Source organism: Haplochromis burtoni, unplaced genomic scaffold (genome assembly GCF_018398535.1).
Source record: "Haplochromis burtoni strain Fernald_Lab_line unplaced genomic scaffold, NCSU_Asbu1 Contig_10, whole genome shotgun sequence".
Classification (NCBI taxonomy): Eukaryota; Metazoa; Chordata; class Actinopteri; order Cichliformes; family Cichlidae; genus Haplochromis; species Haplochromis burtoni.
The window spans coordinates 3,346,940-3,366,405 of record NW_024582371.1 but is presented as its reverse complement, the minus strand read 5'-3'; the positions used below and the strand labels follow the sequence as shown (position 1 = coordinate 3,366,405).

Sequence of the window (19,466 nt, the reverse complement as noted above, 5' to 3'; positions counted from 1 at the left end):
TTCATGAGTCCTGCATATTTCATGACTATCTTTATGAAAATGTTTGACACGATGACATCATAATGGAGAATTCATTTTCAGCACTTTTGACATAATTTATATTAAATTAGTCACATACTTTGGTCTAACCAGTATTAATTAGTTTGTCCGAAAGGAGACCACTCAGGTCGTTGCTGCAGGTCATGTGTGTGTTGTTTCCCGAAAATATTAAACATGACAAATTCTTTCAAACAATCTGGTCTGTGAATAAAAGCCAACTTTGCAGAGCACCAAATCGTAAAGCATGCAACTTCAGGTTTATCAGAGGACACCTTTGTGTGTTTGTCAGCTGCCATAAATAGTTAAACAGCTCAGCAGCACTTTATAATAATGCCCATGATTAAAGGTGTGATTTCCCTAAAACTGAAAGGAATGTTATTACATTTTATCTGACATTAAAAATGTAATTATAGTTACCTACAAATACACACACTTGGATAAGGGAGTAAATATTCAAGATTTTACAGGAAAGAGGAAGTAATTAATCTGACAGTGTTTAAGTAATGAGTAACCTCAGTTATTTTCTTCCAGGAAAGAAATTTTAAATAGGGTGTAAATCTGATGCATTTTAACCTAAAAACAAACAATATTTCCTTTCTTTATGTTGTGAATAAGTATTTACAGAATACATTGGGGGGAAATATTGTTTGATTTTATGTTATAAATACATGGAAGTAACTAACTACTAAAATTACAGCAGAATTATTGGTAGCACTTTATAATAATGTCACACTATTAAGATTTAGAAAGCTAATACTGAGTGTGTAATTCATCATTTATATTTACTCCATCTTAATATATCATTTATAAATACAGATATGTTTATATCTGTATTTATTATTATTTATGACTACAGTCAGTGCTGTAGTTATAATCGTGAACATATATTTTTACTTATAAATGGTATACTAAGGAGGAGTAATGCCATATAAATTATAAATTAATCACTTTTTGACACCTTGCTGATTATTAATAGTGGGACATTATTTTAAAGTTCTGCTGGGTTGTTTTGTTTTGTTTTTCTTCTTTCCTGTAAACCTTTAATTTTTGCTTTTATATTCTAGTTTATGTACTGGTAATTATTTGTAGGCACATATATATTCTTTGTAATTCAATAAACATGAAAAAAAATTACTTTTGTGGAAATTAGACCCATAGTGGTTGGCCTTTTTATAAAGTGCTTCTAAGAGAGGAACCTGTCTCTGGAATGCGCATGTGCCAGTCCACTAAGCCTGCCACTTCTTCCTAACTTATACGGTATACCCAAGATGAGATTACTCTGAGGAACTCTTGCATTTTACCAAAATAGGAATATAATTCACGAGAGATACCTGTCATATGAGAGAGGATTGTATGTGATGTGTAATCTACGTTTGAACTTAATCGGTTTGAAGTTGAAGGCTTAACCATCTAAGCTGACTGCTGGAACATCCTGAATATTTACCGCACTGAAACTGAGCATCTCTTACAGTCAGGACACCTTGGCTTAAAATTATGTCATTATTTTCTCTGTCAACAAAACACTTTTTACCAGCGTACCGCCAAGCAAGCTAGAAGTACCTTTTAAAAAAAACTGCACCAACGAGGTTTACTCTCACAAAGTTATGTGGTTGTGGAACTTGTAAATGCCCAGTTAAGCACCCTCCCACAGTGGGGAAAAATAAATCGGACACCAATGAAGTGCTTCACCCAAAAAGCGCGATTCCTCACTGCGTCCTGCAAAGTCAAAAGAAAGAAAGAAAGAAAGAAAGAAAGAAAGAAAGAAAGAAAGAAAGAAAGAAAGAAAGAAAGAAAGAAAGAAAATGAAACAACGACACTATGCACGTATTCTGCGCAATCACTGCTCTTCGTGCAGTGCGTCACGCGCACTTCATAAGCGCATATTTAGGTATGTTTGGTCAGTATATGGCAACGCTGTGTGCGGAGGAGAGGAGGCAGGAGATGACTGCTGCCCCCCTCACTTCTCCACTAACCTCTCAGGAGAGTGGGGGGAGACGGACTGCATGGGGAACGTACGGCTGCACAATGATCGCTTTTCTCTGATAAAACGTTTGGAAGCGAACTCGAAGAAGCGCAGTGAGCCATGCGCACATAGACCGTTTTGGCAGTTTGTGTTAAAGCCCTTTCTTTAAAGCTACAAGTGGTCTGGAGCCTGCTATGGAGGACTTTGTGAGTCAAAATGAGTCTGAGCATTGACAATGTCACAGACTTGTGGAAAAATGGTTCCTCGAAACTCGACGGGGCGTCTTCCCAGTTCAATTTCACTAACAGCTCTGGGGGTAACCATACGGTGCGCAGCGAGATGGACCTCACCCGAGCCATCCCGCTCGGCTTGGTACTCGGGGCTTTCATCGTGTTTGCCATTGCGGGCAACATCCTTGTAATCCTCGCTGTGGTGTGCAACAGGCACCTGCGGACCCCGACCAATTACTTCATCATCAACCTGGCTATCGCGGACCTGCTGCTGGGCACCACGGTGCTGCCTGTGTCAGCCACACTGGAGATCCTGGACTACTGGGTGTTCGGCAGGATCTTCTGTGACATTTGGGCGGCGGTGGATGTGCTGTGCTGCACCGCGTCCATCATGAGCCTGTGCGTAATATCTATTGACCGCTACATTGGAGTGAGCCACCCGCTGCAGTACCCGGGTATCGTGACGGAGAAGCGGGCTCTGCTGGCCATGCTTGGGGTCTGGGCGCTGTCGGTGGTCATCTCCATCGGCCCTCTGCTCGGGTGGAAGCAGCCACCGTCGCCGGACGACACGATATGTCCCATCACCGAGGAGCCGTTTTACGCGCTCTTCTCCTCTCTCGGCTCCTTCTACATCCCTCTCGTCGTTATACTGGCCATGTACTGCCGTGTGTACATAGTCGCCAAAAGGACCACTAAGAACCTGGAGGCAGGTGTGATGCGGGAGAGGATGAACTCCAGCGAGTTGACCCTCAGGATCCACAAGGGATCTCAGGTGCACGAGGATCCCGGCAGCTCTGGCACGGGGAAGGGTCGCGCGAACCAGGCTAGAAGTTCGCTCACGGTAAAACTGCTGAAATTCTCCCGGGAGAAGAAAGCAGCTAAAACTTTGGGAGTTGTGGTCGGCATGTTTACCCTTTGCTGGCTGCCCTTCTTTCTCGCCTTACCCATAGGTAGGTTCCGTACGGGGGGTCTTTTGTACGCCCCACGACTATACTTTTTTTTTTTTTTTTACATGAAGCAATTTGCAAAAAGACATCGACAACCTTTGTTCCCCCTGGAAGCCAGTTTAAAAACAGATATTTAATTGGTCAAAAACAGCCTGCAGAAAATACATCTCAGTCACATAAATGTCTCTGGGAAGCTAAACTGTTGCTGTTAAACGCTGCTGCGGGCATTGCAAATCATATCTGCCGCACACAGAATCTCCTGGGTTGCTCTGCTGTCATTAAACGTCTCGGTGGGCTCTACGGGTTTAGCCATTACTGCTGAAGTAAAACCCCTTATCTTGTAGCAATATGTGACGCAGAATGAATGAATCTATATCATTGATCTGGCCTAAGCCTCTGTTTATGTTGCAAAGTTAAAAGTTCACCATTTTCTCTGAAATCAGGGCCCCATTGGAAACGCCAAAACATTTCAAGGAAGTGGAATTCACTGAGAGCTCATCCAAATGTTTTCAGCGTAATTCAGTGTCTGATTTGATTTGTTGTTGCACTAAATACACTGTGAGTGGTAGGTGGCCTCTCTCTGCTCTGGTCAGTCATTTCAGAAGCCTGTGGAGCCTGCTGAGGCTCCCTTATGATGCCACTGGCACTGGCGAGCATTCAACAGCACTCTGGCATGAATGTTTAAAAAACTGCAGTGGAAATGAAGCAATGTATTGCAGGCTGAGAAAACATCAAGTCTTTGTTTAGCAGTGGCATTTGGGAGGGGAGGGGGAAACGGCCTCACTGAAAAACAAGCGCTGTATTCAAGAATGGGCCGGATGGTCTGAATGTGTGGGGATTAACCCCGCGGGGGCACCGTGGGCTATATGTATATGTTTGTGTACAGCCATGTGTCTGCATGTGTTCATTTAGCGTCGTTAAAAGGGAGTGCGTTTATGCACCTGGCTTCAAGCTGCAGCTCATCACGTCCTCTCACACACACACACACACGCGTGCCTGAGGCAGGATCACTATGCAGTGCTACATGGCAGGGATTATTTTGCCCCAAGGCATCCTGGATGAGATACCGAATGTACATACCAAATGTGATTTTACAAAGTTCTGAATTTGCAGTTCTGAGAGGCTTCTACGCCTACATTCAGGGATGGACTTCAGAAGGACCCTCTTTAGACACTGCCACAAACCAGCCCCCAAGTTTCTCTTTACAGTCTCTGGTGTAGAATACTGATACATTGCGACAAAGCACCATGCAGCTTTATTTACTGCCCACTTTAAGTGGCTTAAGAGATTCATAAAAGCACCCACAGAGAGAGTACTCTGGCAGAGAATGGTGCTACTATATAGTCATGTCAAAGCTGGGCACCGAGCTCCCTTTCTTTTTAACATATTTTATTTTAGCCTTTATTTTGTTTAGCTTTTATTGTGTGGGGACAGTCTAGAGAAGGCAGGAAAGCAGGGGGAGAAAAGCAGTAAAAGGCCTCGGGGCGGATTCAAACCTCTGCGTTAGCCTGGGTTGCCTGCTCAACCCAGGGAGCTGAACCGGGGCCCTGAGGCACCTCTATTTTCAGATGCAGATTTGTGGGAGATGTTGTTTTGAAGTTAAAGTTTGTCCTGCTCTCTGCTCTCTGGTGTGACTCACGTCTTAAGTCTGATAGGACAGCGGCACTATCCCTGTGTTGATCCGAGCCTCCACCCACAGAGTGGGATTTCCTGTTTCACACTTGTTATTATCCTACTCCTTCCTCTGCACACTGCCACTGATTCGTATTGTAACTCATGTGGTTGGTGATGTGTGTGCGTGTGCGCGCGTGTGTGTGCTGGTGTGCAGTGGATGGGTGATGAAATATTTATCCGTGTTTATGTGAATGCATTGCAAGTTATGCTCGTTTGTGTCTTGAGCGATTGTGTCAGCGTGGCTGCAGATGCTTCTGCCTCATCCATCACTGCAGCTTTTTAAACAATTAAAAGCTTTCAGAGATCAAAGTGAGGCTGGCCAAAAGGAGCCACTGCAACCTCAGATCCATCAAGTTTTAACCTGTGAAGAATTATGTGAACTGTCCCTTAGCTACAGGTCTCACCTATCTTACGCAACGTCTGTTATTACTGTGGAGTTTATTTTTTTGTCATTGTACATAAATGGCAAGCAGGCAGCAACGGTTCCCACAGTTTGAGTCATTCCTTTTCAGGTTTTAAAGTGTCCTTTTTCCTTTTACGCCTTTAACTTGGAGCAAAAACCTCAGGATTATAAACACGACGTCAAATTTTTTTAAGTTAGTGTACTCCAAACCAGCTACTTTGGACGAAAAGCGGTCCAAAATCTAACACACACTTGCTGTGAACTTTCAGCATCTGCATATTTGTCGGTAAAAGCGTCATACCTAAACTTCGAATGTATCAGCCTATTAGTCTGGCTGTTTCTCTTTTAAAAATGTAAAGCTTGCGTTCACTTCAGGTTGGCTTCAGCAAGTTTCCAAAGTTTATTTGATTCTGATTTAGATTTTTCGGGAACAAGATTTAAGAAGTTCAGAGTAGGCACTACAGTGCAAACACAACAATTTGTAAAGGCAACTTTACAGTCATGTAAACGTCCCACTTCCATTAATCATGTGCACCAGTGCCTCCTGATGCTTGTTGTGTTGACTCATCTGACAAACTGACCCAGACTGAAGCCGATTTCCAGTCTTTTAATTTTGTTTCATGGTGTTTTATTTTTCCCTAAAGACTCATTTTCATCCAAATATCTAAGTTAGATTATATCCATCCATCCAGTCCAGGTTTGCACTGGGGGCTGGAGCCTATCCCAGCTGTCATAGGGTGAGAGGTGCAGTAGGGCAGCCAGTACACTCCATGATGTACTTTTACTGTTGATAACGATTTATTTACACTGACACTGACCTTTCAAATCTCATGTGTCCCTTAAGCAGGTCTCATATAACACATGCAAGATAATAGCTTAAGGCAACTCTGCAGCAAAAGCTATAGCAACATGGGTTCACATGCAAATTAAAGTGTTCCAAGGCCACTGTGCACAGAAGCAGATTTTATGATTGTTTACAAATATTTATTTATTTCATGTCTGTGATGAGATGAATTTCATAGTTTTATCAGCTTAATTAGACATTTTCATGCGTTTATCTTGTTCATAAACAATTAAAATCTACAAAATCTACAAGATTTACTGAACAACAAAAGTCAATTTGCCCACATGAGTAAAATGAGTGCAGCTCATATTGAATTGCTTGCTAAATAACTGAAAGTAATTCTGAGTTATCAGCGAGGTTACTAATTAATTTTTGCTCCAGCGACTAATCAGTTAATTGACTTTTCAGGCCTGCATAGATATAAATGAAGAAAAGGTTTCTTCATATTGCTGTTAAAGGGGAAAAAATGTTTAACTTTAAATAAATATACACACAAATAAATATATTTTAGAACCAGATCGACTGTTATCCTCACACTTGTCCTCATCTCTGCGCTCATCCAAAGAAAAGTTTTTAGTGCTTCATTGCACATATTTTCCCACAGCTCTGTCACAGCCAGCATAGGCACTAATGTCCTGTGAAGGCCTCGCATCGAACAAGTGGTGCAAGCAGCGTGTCTAAATGTGAGAGAATCCAACACCTGAGGTGTTGTTTCCTCATTTTTTGAGCAGAAACAGTTAATTCTGTGGGATTCTCAGACAGCTTCTTTGGCTTTTAAGGCCGCTGAGCTGGCCCGCCTGTGCGCTCCAGGGTTAACTCAAATGCTTTTTTGAGAAGGAAAAATAATTAGAGAGCTAAGTGTCAAAGCAATGAAAAAGAAAGGAGGTGGCAGAGCAGAGCAGGAGGTGCCACGGGGTATCGGGGTGAAGACGAGGGGTCTCTGGGATGTCAGCTCAATTTTCCAAAAATAGCTTCACGCTACGGTTTTCATTGAAAGCAAAGCGAGAGGGCAATAATGCTTTTTTCCTCTCAGATCAAGACATATTAATCATATTTACTGCTGTGTTATGAAACAGGATGTGTGAGAGCAGATTGTGTGTGTGTGTGTGTGTACATGGCACAGAATAGGCATCACTACTTCAATTAGTTAGAATAACAGGATGCCATGTTTTGTTAAGATGTTCCTGTGTTTCAGAGTGAAATATGCGTGTGCCTGTCCTCAGGAAGGAGGTGCAAACATTTCTATTAACAGAAAGGGTGAGGCCGCAACCCGCCCACATTTATCTGTATACTATTGTCCCAGGGCTGAGCCCATCGCCTCCTCTGCCGTTTATACTATAGCTTTTAAACATAAACACTTGAAAGAGGACAAAAATGGACCACGTTCACACAGAACTTAAACACACAAACATGAACCATGTCTGGACACTGGAAGGTCTGCTGTCAGCCAGCGCTTCCTACACTTTTATCCCACGTTTGTGTTGAAAGGAGACACGGGAACATGATGGCAGGGTCCCAACTTATACTCTCTGTGGGATGATCGGGATGTTGTTAAAGGGGGTTTCCGAGGATGGAGACGGTGCTTCGTATCGGTTTTGCCTGTGTGGATGCTGCTCTCGGTGTCCAATCCAGATGCACGTGGTGTCGATTTATACTACTGTCGCCCAAACCGAGACGTTACAGAACGTAAGCACGCAAAATATTTAATAATCAGGGTTGATCAGTTTGAAAAAGTTATGGGTGAGGAAAGAATAAGCAGAGTTGTGATGCAGGCAGTCAAATCCTTTTGATTTGCAGCCAGCTACTACACAGAGAAACAGACTGACAAATGGAGATGAATGGAGAGAGACAGACATGGAGAGAAACGAAGGAATGACCATTTTTTAATTCACCAAATCCCCTCCTCTGTATCCCAATCACGCTCATAGCTCACACAGTTATGTAATCACATTTAAGTGGCCGAGCAGAGGGGAAAATAGCATGTGAAAATACCAGCCACCAAGAAGACACCGATTCATCTGGAGTTTATGGGGCCAAGACTCATTCAGACAGCATTCTCTAGTTTTATCTCACAGTCTAGCTACCACACACACACACACACACAGAGAGAGAGACAGCTTCTAGTACTTGGAGCCACTCATTAGGATGAAAGCTGAAAGCGACATTTCCTCATATTGTCAAACAATCACTTTCATCAACATTACAAATTGTCCACAGCAGCGTGTACGTGTGCGTGTACGTATGCGTGCGTGTGTTTTGGAAAGAACACGTCTGGTTCCATGCTCTCATGTTATTGCGACGTCAAAATCAAAGTGTGCTTTTGACCCGGGTACCTGCGTCAGTTCAGCCTTTGGCTGTGTTGTGTATAATGCACCTTGTACAGCTTAGAGTAATCGTTAAAGCTGTTGATCTGATTTTCATGAAGAAGTAAGCTGAGGTGTCTCTGGTTGTCAGAGGTAATTTCACACTTGAAAGCCTGAGATCGTGGTGCATCCTCAGCCTATCCAGGAATGTGATATCAATTTAGGAATGTGGGCTGGTGTAAAGAAACGTTGTTTTACTCACATCAGCCTACACACAAACACGCGCGCAAACGCACAATGTGTCTGTTGCACACTAATCACGCTGTGCTGTGCTTATTAATCCCCTATTTTAGTCTTCAGGCTTCCCCTCTCACCTCATTAGCTTGTAAGATATCCTTCCTGTATTTAAACTCAGCCACAGTAGGACAAAAAGCACAACAGGGGGTAGATTAATGCAATTTAACCCAGCCCAGATCTGCTCATTATCATACATGGCAAACTTGCCTCATACTCTTTCAGAATGATATCATTTCGTTTTTCGTGTCGAGTCTGACCAACGATCACGTCTGCACAGCTTCAGCCATGTTACCTGTGTAAACACAGACAAGGCCACTAGGCACCGTGCAGAAAGGAGACACTTGTGTTGCTAGTGTAACCTCCATAACCTCTGACAGGACAAACTGTCATTTCACTTCAACCTTTTTTCCCCCTTTTCAGACCAGCTCGTCTCTCCCACGGCGCATTTATCTAAAAGGGAATTCAGGGTCAGCTCACCTTTTCTGCTTTCTTGATCAAGTGTATTGTTTTACTTTGTTTTGGGTTTTTTCTTTTTAAGGAAACACATTATCTGCTTGTGAAGGCCTTCCTAAATACAAGGTTTTCTGTAATGATGAATAACATATGGAACTAACTGTCTTCACATCCTCATCTGGAGACTGCAAACGGTCTAAGAGTAAAAAAAACCCTGTTTATCTTAATCAGTGCTGCCACCTGTTGGATATGATGCAACATCAATAAAGGATAACTAAACCAGGAAGTCTCAGTAATGTGTAATGAGTATAAAATGATCTTAAAACGACCTAATTAAATGGCTGTAATTGATCCATGTTGATCACTTTCTGTCAGTTACATTTATTCAGCCTCCAGATGACTCTGAGGTGCCATAGTACACTTTCATATTCCCTTACAGAATATATAAATAACCTCTGCTGACTTTCACAGGAGAGATTCAATCCTCAAATTTAGCAAAAATGAGCATATCATCGCTCAGTATAAATGTAGCTCAGGACTGCATGCTTATTCATGAGTCATTTGGTGAAAACATTTCTTTAGCACAACTTAATACACATTTTTTCCGACATGTACAAGGTCGTTGGAATCTCAACTTCGGATGCTTCAGGTGAAAAGGTCAACTTTCACGACTGTGTTTCGAGTGTGGAGGTTGAGTCAGAAGGCGAATAGCTTAGCTTGTCATGAACCCTGAATCTCTGCTGGTGAAACAGTGAGAACACATGATACTACCTAAAATGAGTAAGGTCTTTGAGTAAACAACACTTTTAGTATGTTAACTGTTGAATTACTCTAGCCATCAGATCAATCTTTAAATTAAAAAAGCTGTTTCGATCCGGCTCAAAAGCCACAACGTTTTTATTTATTATTTTTATTTAACCTTTTTTATATAGGTAGTCCCATTGAGACCTAATGTCTCATCTACAATAGAGACTTGTTCATAAAGTGGAGATTGACACCAGAGTTTGCAGAAGCATTGTTTTTATTATAAATCATTCAATAACCTCAACACAACCCTGAGAAGGATAAATGGAAGAGGATGGATGGGACGTCAACTTAAAAAAAAAAAATCCCAGAGAGCCATTGAAGAGAAGAAGTGTCATCTCCCCCAACCTATCCCCACCTCTGGAAGTGTAGACAATTGGCAATTAAGCCTTGGCAACACCCAGAGACTCTTGCACTGCCACTACGAAGGAGTTGCAGAAGGGTGTCACAAGGTGAACACGCATATCTCTGAAAATAAATCAGTCATTTAAAGACCCAAGTTTTCAAATCTGAATTATATCAGAGATTTTTGATAGTTTGTTTTTATAGTAACAATCGAAGTCTAGTTAACAACATTATTTTTAACATTATTTTATTATTAGGATAAGCGTTACTTAATTGGAGTCTAAAATTTAGGAACTCAGCTAATTGGCTTCATTTGTACTGTGCAGCCTGGTTTTCTGAGGTTTAATTGACGGCCTTGGATACAAACAAGTTAAAAAGCTCAGGGAAAATAGTGAAAACTGAGACGTTAAAATATGTGTAGGGTAATAAAAGAGTTTATGGCTGACACATGTTCTTATATAGAAAAATCGATTTCACTTGACGGTTTATTTATCTTTTACAAACTAAAGAGGTAATGATGAATTCCATTTAGATATAATCAAAAATAAGAACTTACTTGTGTACAGGTCAGAAAACCATGACACTGCCGTCTACTTAGGCCACGCCCCTCAAGTCACTAAACCGCTGCTGTGATTGATTTAACATCCTTAAAGTGGTAGGCACCCATTTTAGCTCCTAATCACACGGTATCACCTGAGTTATCATTAGGTTATTTAAACTGGCCATTCTAAATTGGCCTTAGGTGTGAATGTGAATGGTTGTCTATGTGTTAGCCAAGAAGCTAGCTAGCTATAATGGGGCCTCTGGACTCCAACCCCTCCACCACACCGCATTACATTACTGACTAGATAAGAGAAAGAAAATAGAAGGATTGATGTTAGTTTTATGTGAACTAGCCAAAGAACAGAAGAAATTAGGATTTCTGCACAGAGCCGCTGCTCTCTTATTCACAATAGCTCCAAATGTTTGATTTGGCAGATTCTGTCAGATCCCAGTTTGTGTCTCCTCCCTGGATCAAAAAAAGGATCTTTCACTTGTTGTATTGGTGAATGTGTAGAATGTGTAGGCGACTACATCAGCCATGCTTACTATTCATGACTAAGAGCAGCTTCTCTTTTTACCCCCTGCTGTCCCAGGGTCCTTTAATGTGCACCTGCGGCCACCTGAATCCCTCTTCAAAGTAATCTTCTGGCTTGGTTACTTCAACAGCTGCCTGAACCCCATCATCTACCCCTGCTATAACCGCGAGTTCAAGCTGGCTTTCATCCGGATCCTGAAATGCCAGTGTCACCAGCGCAAACGTCCCGGCTGGAGAGAGTATAATTACCGTTCCTCCACCTTCAGCTCCTCTGGAAACTCACGCAAAAACTCAACGGACCACAACTCCGGCTGTCTGAACGGAAGCCAGCGTACTCTGCCGTCCTCAGCCAGCCCGAGCCCGAGTTACCTGAGTATGGGTCTGCCGCCTTGCCCTGAGGGGGAAGCATTATACATCTGGGGAGCTACCACCCCGAGTCCCTCCACCCCCAACCTGCTGCCCGGCAGCCCCATCGATTGCCAGCCGACAGCTCTGAGAGGGGGGAGAACCGCTGAGGAAACTACAGGAGGAGTTTTCTCTTTCTCCTTTGTGAAGAATAAAGATAAGGGAGGGGTCAACAAAGACCTTATTGTGCCTGTTGACAAAGTGTGACTCATTCGTCGTACTAAGATGAGACTTACTGGTTCATTCCTTATAGGGATCACAGTAACAAACAGAGCAGGGAAGTAGGGTTTCACAGGCTTCACTGTACATGATCCCATGATCATTCATCAGTCAGTGGATTATCATTGTCATAAGCTGTCAATGTAAGATGAAGAGTACTGACTATGCTGCTGTATCACAGGTATGTTGTTCCATGTTGCTGTAACTGAGATTGAAAGTAGAGTTTCTTTCAGTAGACAGTAACAGCTCTGACACAGTGTTTGCTGCCCTCTTGGGACTGGACACAAATCTGTGCATGCATGTTTTTTTTGTTTATTCAGACTCTAGGAGAAAAGACTGAAAGGACCTCCATCCAGCACAGCCTCTCACTCCCTTTCAGTTACAACTCCACATCTGCTCTGTACAAGAGCGAACGTGTCGAAGAACCCGAGTCGTGTAAAAAGCGTGGAAAGACAAACGATCACTGTTCTGTTGCAATCACTTGGTATCTTTATGGTATATTGTGAAAATAAAGTATAACCTGTTTTATCTGCTGTGCACACAATCATCCCATATCATCTTCTTTGTATGTTTGTAGAAATGTGATGAATAAATAAAAGTAGAACGTTGCTTGAATTCTGCTTCAAGGCCAACTCTTCATTTCTCACTTTGCTCTGGCAAACAAAGAGCTCTCTCAGGTATTATCCGAGGCGTTAACATCAGTCTGACGATAGAAGCAGAAGCAGATGGTGTTTATTAGATTAAAAAAAAAAAGGTTTTCCTCATTATATAGATAGTTAACGTAAACATAGCTCATGATCGGTTGTTATTAAAGTATTAATCACCAACTACCAATTAAGAGTGTGATAAATCAGATTTTTTTAGAAGATATAAAAGAGAGGATCCAATACTGGAGACAGAAACATGAAGAAGATCAGAAAAGTGCAAAAAAAAAAACCCTCAAGAACAAAAACTAACACAGAACTCAGGAGATTGTCTGCACTTTTGTCAAATAATTCAACACATACAAGTAATCATTACACATATTTAAAGATTTATTACCGGTATGTTAATTTATCTGCTTCTCATACTCTATTACATTAGCAGCAAAAATGATCCAGCAGTTAAATTTTTTTCTACTAAAAGATGCAAAATCCACCTTTTTATTTTGTCCTTTGTGTATTTCATAAAGTCACACTTCCTGGAACTTTCCTCGACAGTCGTTGGTCCTTTCCACCAATGATTCAAAGCAGGCTTTGTCTGTGATTCATTACAGGTACAAAGACACACAGTTACACTGTTTGATTTGTAATAAGGGTAAAGTGGTGGTTTGTATTGTCACGTCACAGCATCCTGGCATACCCTGCACCTTTCCCAAAAACTGGGATAGGCTCCGGCTCCTCGCTCTGCAGGCCTGAACTGGATAAGAGAAGAAGCTGGCTGGCTGGCTGGCTGGCTGGATGGATAAAATAAAAATTGAGCAATTAGCGTGCCTCAATAATATCAACAATATCCACCCACCAGCATGTCTATAGATCACCAACACATCATAAAACACATTATATTTAAAGAATCTGTACAATCCACATAAGAAGCTGTTTAAAAATAACAAGATAACAAAGTGATTTTACTTTGTAATTTAAAAAAATGCTAATAATTTACATGGATTTTACCACTTAGTACAACACAGTACATTCAGCACTTCAAGAGAGACCAGCTGTTTATCCTGCTTCAGAGTGGAAGGTGAGTGGAGCTTACAAAGAGTTGCAGGTAGCAGAGGAGGAGATAAATTAGCACTGCGTTTCACTCTTTATTACCAGCTGAAATGAAGCCATTGCTCTCGCAAAGGTCCAAGATTTAACACATTCAGGTGAGAGGGCTTTAACATCTTATTCAGCAGCCTTGTTTTCACCTTATTTTCACCTCCTTTCAAGATTAAATACCTTCCTGACTGCAAGCACCAACACAAATGTGCAAACATCTTGCATGTTTCTTTTTATTCATTTTAATAAATCTCTTTCAGAAAAATGTCACATATTCAGTCTCAGGTGTGAATATTCTGGCATCTTCCTTTTATACTTAACGGTGATATAAAAAATATATATTACTTGTTCTGTGGAATTGGATTTCACTTTTTTGCTGGTTTTTAGCCACCAAGCAGCTTTTTTTCACAGCACAGCAATAGAGATCAGACAGGAAAGCAGGAAGAGAGCAAGGGGGAATGACACACAGTTTTTTTCCATTATTTCTCAATAAATCCACAAAACAGTAGCTTCTACTTTCATTTGAAGGAAGTTCTTTTCTGGTGTAAACTGCTTAACCTCACCTGAACGACCTCCTTTGACATGATGCTGGCATTAGGACATACTGTGTTTATCTTCTATTTTACTACACCACATGTTCAAACATGCAGATGTCCTTTTTTTACATCAGCGAAGGGCTGGAAAAACCTGATACAGGCAGGAGCGTGGACATACTTTGCAGCTTGTGACACTAGTCTTAGGAAAAATACCACGTGTGGGGGGTGACACATTGTTAGAAACGTGTAAGTGGAAAGGAACAGAAAGGTGGTTCATCGGAAGCAGGCCACTCCTTTCTTGACTCAAGAACTCCTTCCCTTTTTTTATTTCTGCTCTTTTGGCATCATGGGGTTCAGTGGGAAATATGAGCTTGAAAGTCAAGAGAATTATGAGGATTTTCTGGAAGTAGTTGGTATGAGGATACTTCTTTTTTTTTTAAGCCACAAATGAACTAATGTCAGGCATCATTTGTTTACACTTTGTTGGACTTCTTGCTCTGGGATATAACCCGCTTGTTCACAGGTCTTCAAAATGCCAAGACAGACCACAAGGCGGTGACTGAAGTGGTGCAAGACGGGAATAACTTCACCTGGACACAAACCATCCCGAACTGGACCTGGTCCAATACATTTATTGTTGGTCAAGAATGTGAGCTGACGACGATGACAGGATCCAAATTCAAGGTGAGGAACTAAAATGCACAGAGGAAACTTAGGATTTGCAGCTGACAGTGTTCACAACTTTTAATGAAACCTTCATGTAACCAAAGCTCCACGATATTTTTCTTAAGGCGCCTGTAACTATGGAAGGCAACAAGATTTCATGTCAGTTCCCTCAGTACCTCTTCACAGCAGAGATCGTTGATGACAAGCTAGTAATGGTAGGAGAAGAAGCCACTTATTCACTGCACTTTTTGAATGAGATTAATAATCCCTTAGATAAATCCATTTGCTCTTTTAATACCAGATTATCTTTAATCCTCTTTTTTTTCCTTTTTTGCGTATGCAGACTTGCGTAACTCCAGGAGAGAAGGGTGTAACCTTCAAAAGAATCAACAAGAGGATCTAACACCGCGAGACTCAACACGCTTGGATGGAAAAGAGGCTGCAGAAGGTGAAGCATGACAGTGCCTGTTAAATGGGCCGAGGAAGAGCGTCGCTGGGCCTCACGGGTCTGAAACTTAGAACCCAACATAGCAGAAGTGGCCAAACAACATTATGTACTGTATTTTTAAACAGTGTTCATTTTTGATCCAATGAACATCTCCCGTTTTACCTTCAAAGTGCTAATGATCTGCCACTGTGCTCTGATTTTGAAAGTCAACATATTTTCCATCCACTTCCTTTATGTGTTGTTTTACAGCCTTTTTTTTACTTGTATGTCTCATTCACGTGAAATCATAAGCAGAGGGTGATCTCTTACATGGTTTAGACTGAATGATTTTTTTCATGATTATTAAACTATGATTTGAATAACTAACAGAATACTTGATCAGTTTTTAGTCAGTCTTTTTGACTGCTCTGTCCTCTGTCTTCTTGTGATGTGAAGAACAGCACGGGCTGAACTCACACTGACATAAAGGCCTTTATTATTACGACTATTAAAGTCACACTTTACCCTTTGATTCTAACGCTGCAAGCACACAGCGACCTTAAGGTGTTGTTATTTGGTCTCTTACTCTGTTCAAACTTGCGAGACCTTGTTCCGTAATTACAGAGCGTCCTGTGAAAGATCACCATTCTCATCTTTCTTTACCAGTGAATGAAACTCGCTTACGCAGTGCAATCTTCCACAGCTGGTCTCAAAGAACAGAAGTAAAACCACATCTGCTGACAGAGAGAGGAAAATGAGTCTTTTGCTCATATTACACCACAGTCTGTGCATCTGATGCTTTTTCAGTTTCCCTTCCTTTCAAAACATGTTATCTTTTTTTATGCATTAACACATAAAGCACTTCGTTTAGCTTATGATATGAATCGTCAGGCTGAAAGCCACAGTACACCTTAACAAAGGCATAAACAAGCGGTACAATAATTTTAATAACTTCCTGTGTCTTTTATTATCTTCATATTTTCCCTGAAACTTGACGGTGATACCACAGAGCTGATGCGCTGATGAACAAGATAAACCGCGGAAGAACTTCTGCAGCATCAGTTTTTAAAGTGCAAAGTTTCCTGTCATTTTCATCACTTCCTTTTTGTGTCGAAATGATTCTTGAACTCAAAGTCAACTTCTCTTTTACTCTCTTTATTTTATACTGTAATAAACTCAGTTAAGCAGAAAAGCAAATTCAAAGCAAATTCAATGCCAGTTTAACAAATGGGAAAATATATTTCTGTGCACATTTGATACATGAAAACCCGAGGAGGGACAGATTTCATAAATACAACCCCATACACATCTGTGCAAAATAAACCTGCTAGTAAAGATTGCTTCAGGTGGATCTTTAATCTTTTTTGTAGTTTGTGGTGTTTTGATTCATCAAAACTATTAATTAACCATTGACGTGGGACATTAAGTATTTACATCTGTGCTTCTCCCCATCCCATTAGGTTTTAGTGGGATGATGAGAGGTAACTGATGCTACATCTCCTCTTCCAGTTCTGCCTTGAAATTATAGACCTTGTACATTATGTTTTCCAAAATAACAGATTTTTTTAGTCATAGATAAAGGACCGAGTCCAATTCTAAAACCTCTAGGGAGAGGAAAGACTGAAACAGCACAGTTTAGTAGTGAGAAAAATCCCGATTGTTCGGTTATTGCACGTCTAGTCCGTCCGATTCACCCTCAGCATGTGGTTTTGTGGCTGTTGGTTTTAATATGACTTTTGTGCTCGACACTCCAGGCTACAGGTGCGTTTCTCTAATCTCACCACTAGGAGGTGCCCTATTTCTTCCTAAAAACAAGAGTTTGGCTTTTAAATCAATTTCTCGGCGTAGAGTAAAAAAGATTTCAATCTTTGCAAGAGAAAAAAGATTTCAGTCTGTTTCGAAACACTATGGGAATTATTTGCCTTAATAATGCAAAAGAAAAAAAACACACAAAGGAAAGTAAATATAGTTGAAAAAAACTTATCAGTCTTATAAGACTGGGCTGTGCTCACTTGGACAGTGGCAAATGTATAAGACGTATTTATGCATATATACTTCTAATGCACTTCTATATCAGTGGTACATTTCATCATGAAAGAGAAAAAACAGAACCTCTGTAATCACCATCTATAATCTGTCAAGTTTTAAGCTAGTGTGTGGTTAAAATCCCGCATATGATGTCATATCATAAGGTTCCTATCATGTAGCTGGGCTTTTTTATTGAGCATGACATCAAACATGTGGGGGTTTTTCTTGTCATGTGTACTTATGTGGAGAGGGGGTGGGAGGTGTATTTGACAGAACACCTGTGCTTCTGAATCAGTGTTTTTAAGTGAGGTTGGATAAAATAAAATGAAATAAAATAATGATACAGGGGGAAATACATGATACATGATCGACCATGCTGTTTACTGTCAAGTCAACTTATATACACAGTTATTACAAATTTACATGACATTATATAAAACTGTCCAATGGATCCTTACTGTATTAATCAGACAATGAACCCACTAAAGTAAGCACTAGATATTTTAAACTATATATAGCACTCCCCTGCTGTACCAAGACAAAAATATCCATTGTATTAAATAAGTAGCACCCAAATTAACCTTTATAAACAAAACATTTCTAGCCATGTGTTAGATGTAATTACAGTAGAAGCCCTTCAATAACACTGATTAAATGTTGCATTGTGACATGAGGTGAGCAGCTTTCTCTGCATCCCCCTCCTCACCCAACCCTTTTTCTCCTTTTCTCCTGAGGACACATTCAAAGGAAGCCGGGAGCTTTCTTCTGTAGCTCTGCATACAAAAGCCTACAGGAAAATGATCCATTAACAAACTGACGCCTGGAGCACCACCCTCCCCCTCCCCTCACCCACACCTCTACAGATGAGCCCTGAAGACTGAAGATCTGGAAAATTCCTCACAGTGGTATCATGTTTATTTGTTTGTTGGTTCTTTAGGATTCTGTAACTGAAATTTTTTTAAATATTTGCAAGCAAACATGATTAAACAACAACGTTCCAGATTTTCTCAGTTCCACAGTAAGATAAATATGCCACTGTGCTGCAGGGAACAAAGCTAAGGCTCAGCGGTCTCTAAGAGTTCACTATTGTGTGTGCGACATGAGGAGGGTGGTCGGTTTGCAAGCATTATACAACAGGATAATGTCTTGTTTGTCAGAGAGAGCCCCATCACTGAATAGGTTTCTATACAGTGGGGCAAAAAAGTATTTAGTCAGCCACCGATTGTGCAAGTTCCCCCACCTAAAATGATGACAGAGGTCAGTAATTTGCACCAGAGGTACACTTCAACTGTGAGAGACAGAATGTGAAAAAAAAATCCATGAATCCACATGGTAGGATTTGTAAAGAATTTATTCGTAAATCAGGGTGGAAAATAAGTATTTGGTCAATAACAAAAATACAACTCAATACTTTGTAACATAACCTTTGTTGGCAATAACAGAGGTCAAACGTTTACTATAGGTCTTTACCAGGTTTGCACACACAGTAGCTGGTATTTTGGCCCATTCCTCCATGCAGATCTTCTCGAGAGCAGTGATGTTTTGGGGCTGTCGCCGAGCAACACGGACTTTCAACTCCCGCCACAGATTTTCTATGGGGTTGAGGTCTGGAGACTGGCTAGGCCACTCCAGGACTTTCAAATGCTTCTTACGGAGCCACTCCTTTGTTGCCCGGGCGGTGTGTTTTGGATCATTGTCATGTTGGAAGACCCAGCCTCGTTTCATCTTCAAAGTTCTCACTGATGGAAGGAGGTTTTGGCTCAAAATCTCACGATACATGGCCCCATTCATTCTGTCCTTAACACGGATCAGTCGTCCTGTCCCCTTGGCAGAAAAACAGCCCCATAGCATGATGTTTCCACCCCCATGCTTCACAGTAGGTATGGTGTTCTTGGGATGCAACTCAGTATTCTTCTTCCTCCAAACACGACGAGTTGAGTTTATACCAAAAAGTTCTACTTTGGTTTCATCTGACCACATGACATTCTCCCAATCCTCTGCTGTATCATCCATGTGCTCTCTGGCAAACTTCAGACGGGCCTGGACATGCACTGGCTTCAGCA

The 19,466-nt window shown here is 41.2% G+C and overlaps 2 protein-coding genes across 2 annotated transcripts; both read left to right on the top strand.

The window, feature by feature from the left end:
• Positions 1-1,842: 1,842 nt before the first annotated feature.
• On the top strand, positions 1,843-12,619 carry LOC102313933 (alpha-1A adrenergic receptor). The gene is made up of 2 exons (XM_005921194.2): positions 1,843-3,182; positions 11,439-12,619. Exons 1-2 carry the CDS (start codon positions 2,219-2,221, stop codon positions 11,990-11,992), a joined length of 1,518 nt encoding a protein of 505 aa, XP_005921256.1. The 5' UTR covers positions 1,843-2,218; the 3' UTR covers positions 11,993-12,619.
• Positions 12,620-14,539: 1,920 nt separating this feature from the next.
• On the top strand, positions 14,540-15,759 carry LOC102314225 (gastrotropin). The gene is made up of 4 exons (XM_005921195.3): positions 14,540-14,695; positions 14,806-14,966; positions 15,074-15,163; positions 15,292-15,759. The coding sequence occupies exons 1-4, from the start codon at positions 14,629-14,631 to the stop codon at positions 15,349-15,351; spliced, it is 378 nt and encodes a 125-aa protein (XP_005921257.1). The 5' UTR covers positions 14,540-14,628; the 3' UTR covers positions 15,352-15,759.
• Positions 15,760-19,466: the final 3,707 nt, after the last annotated feature.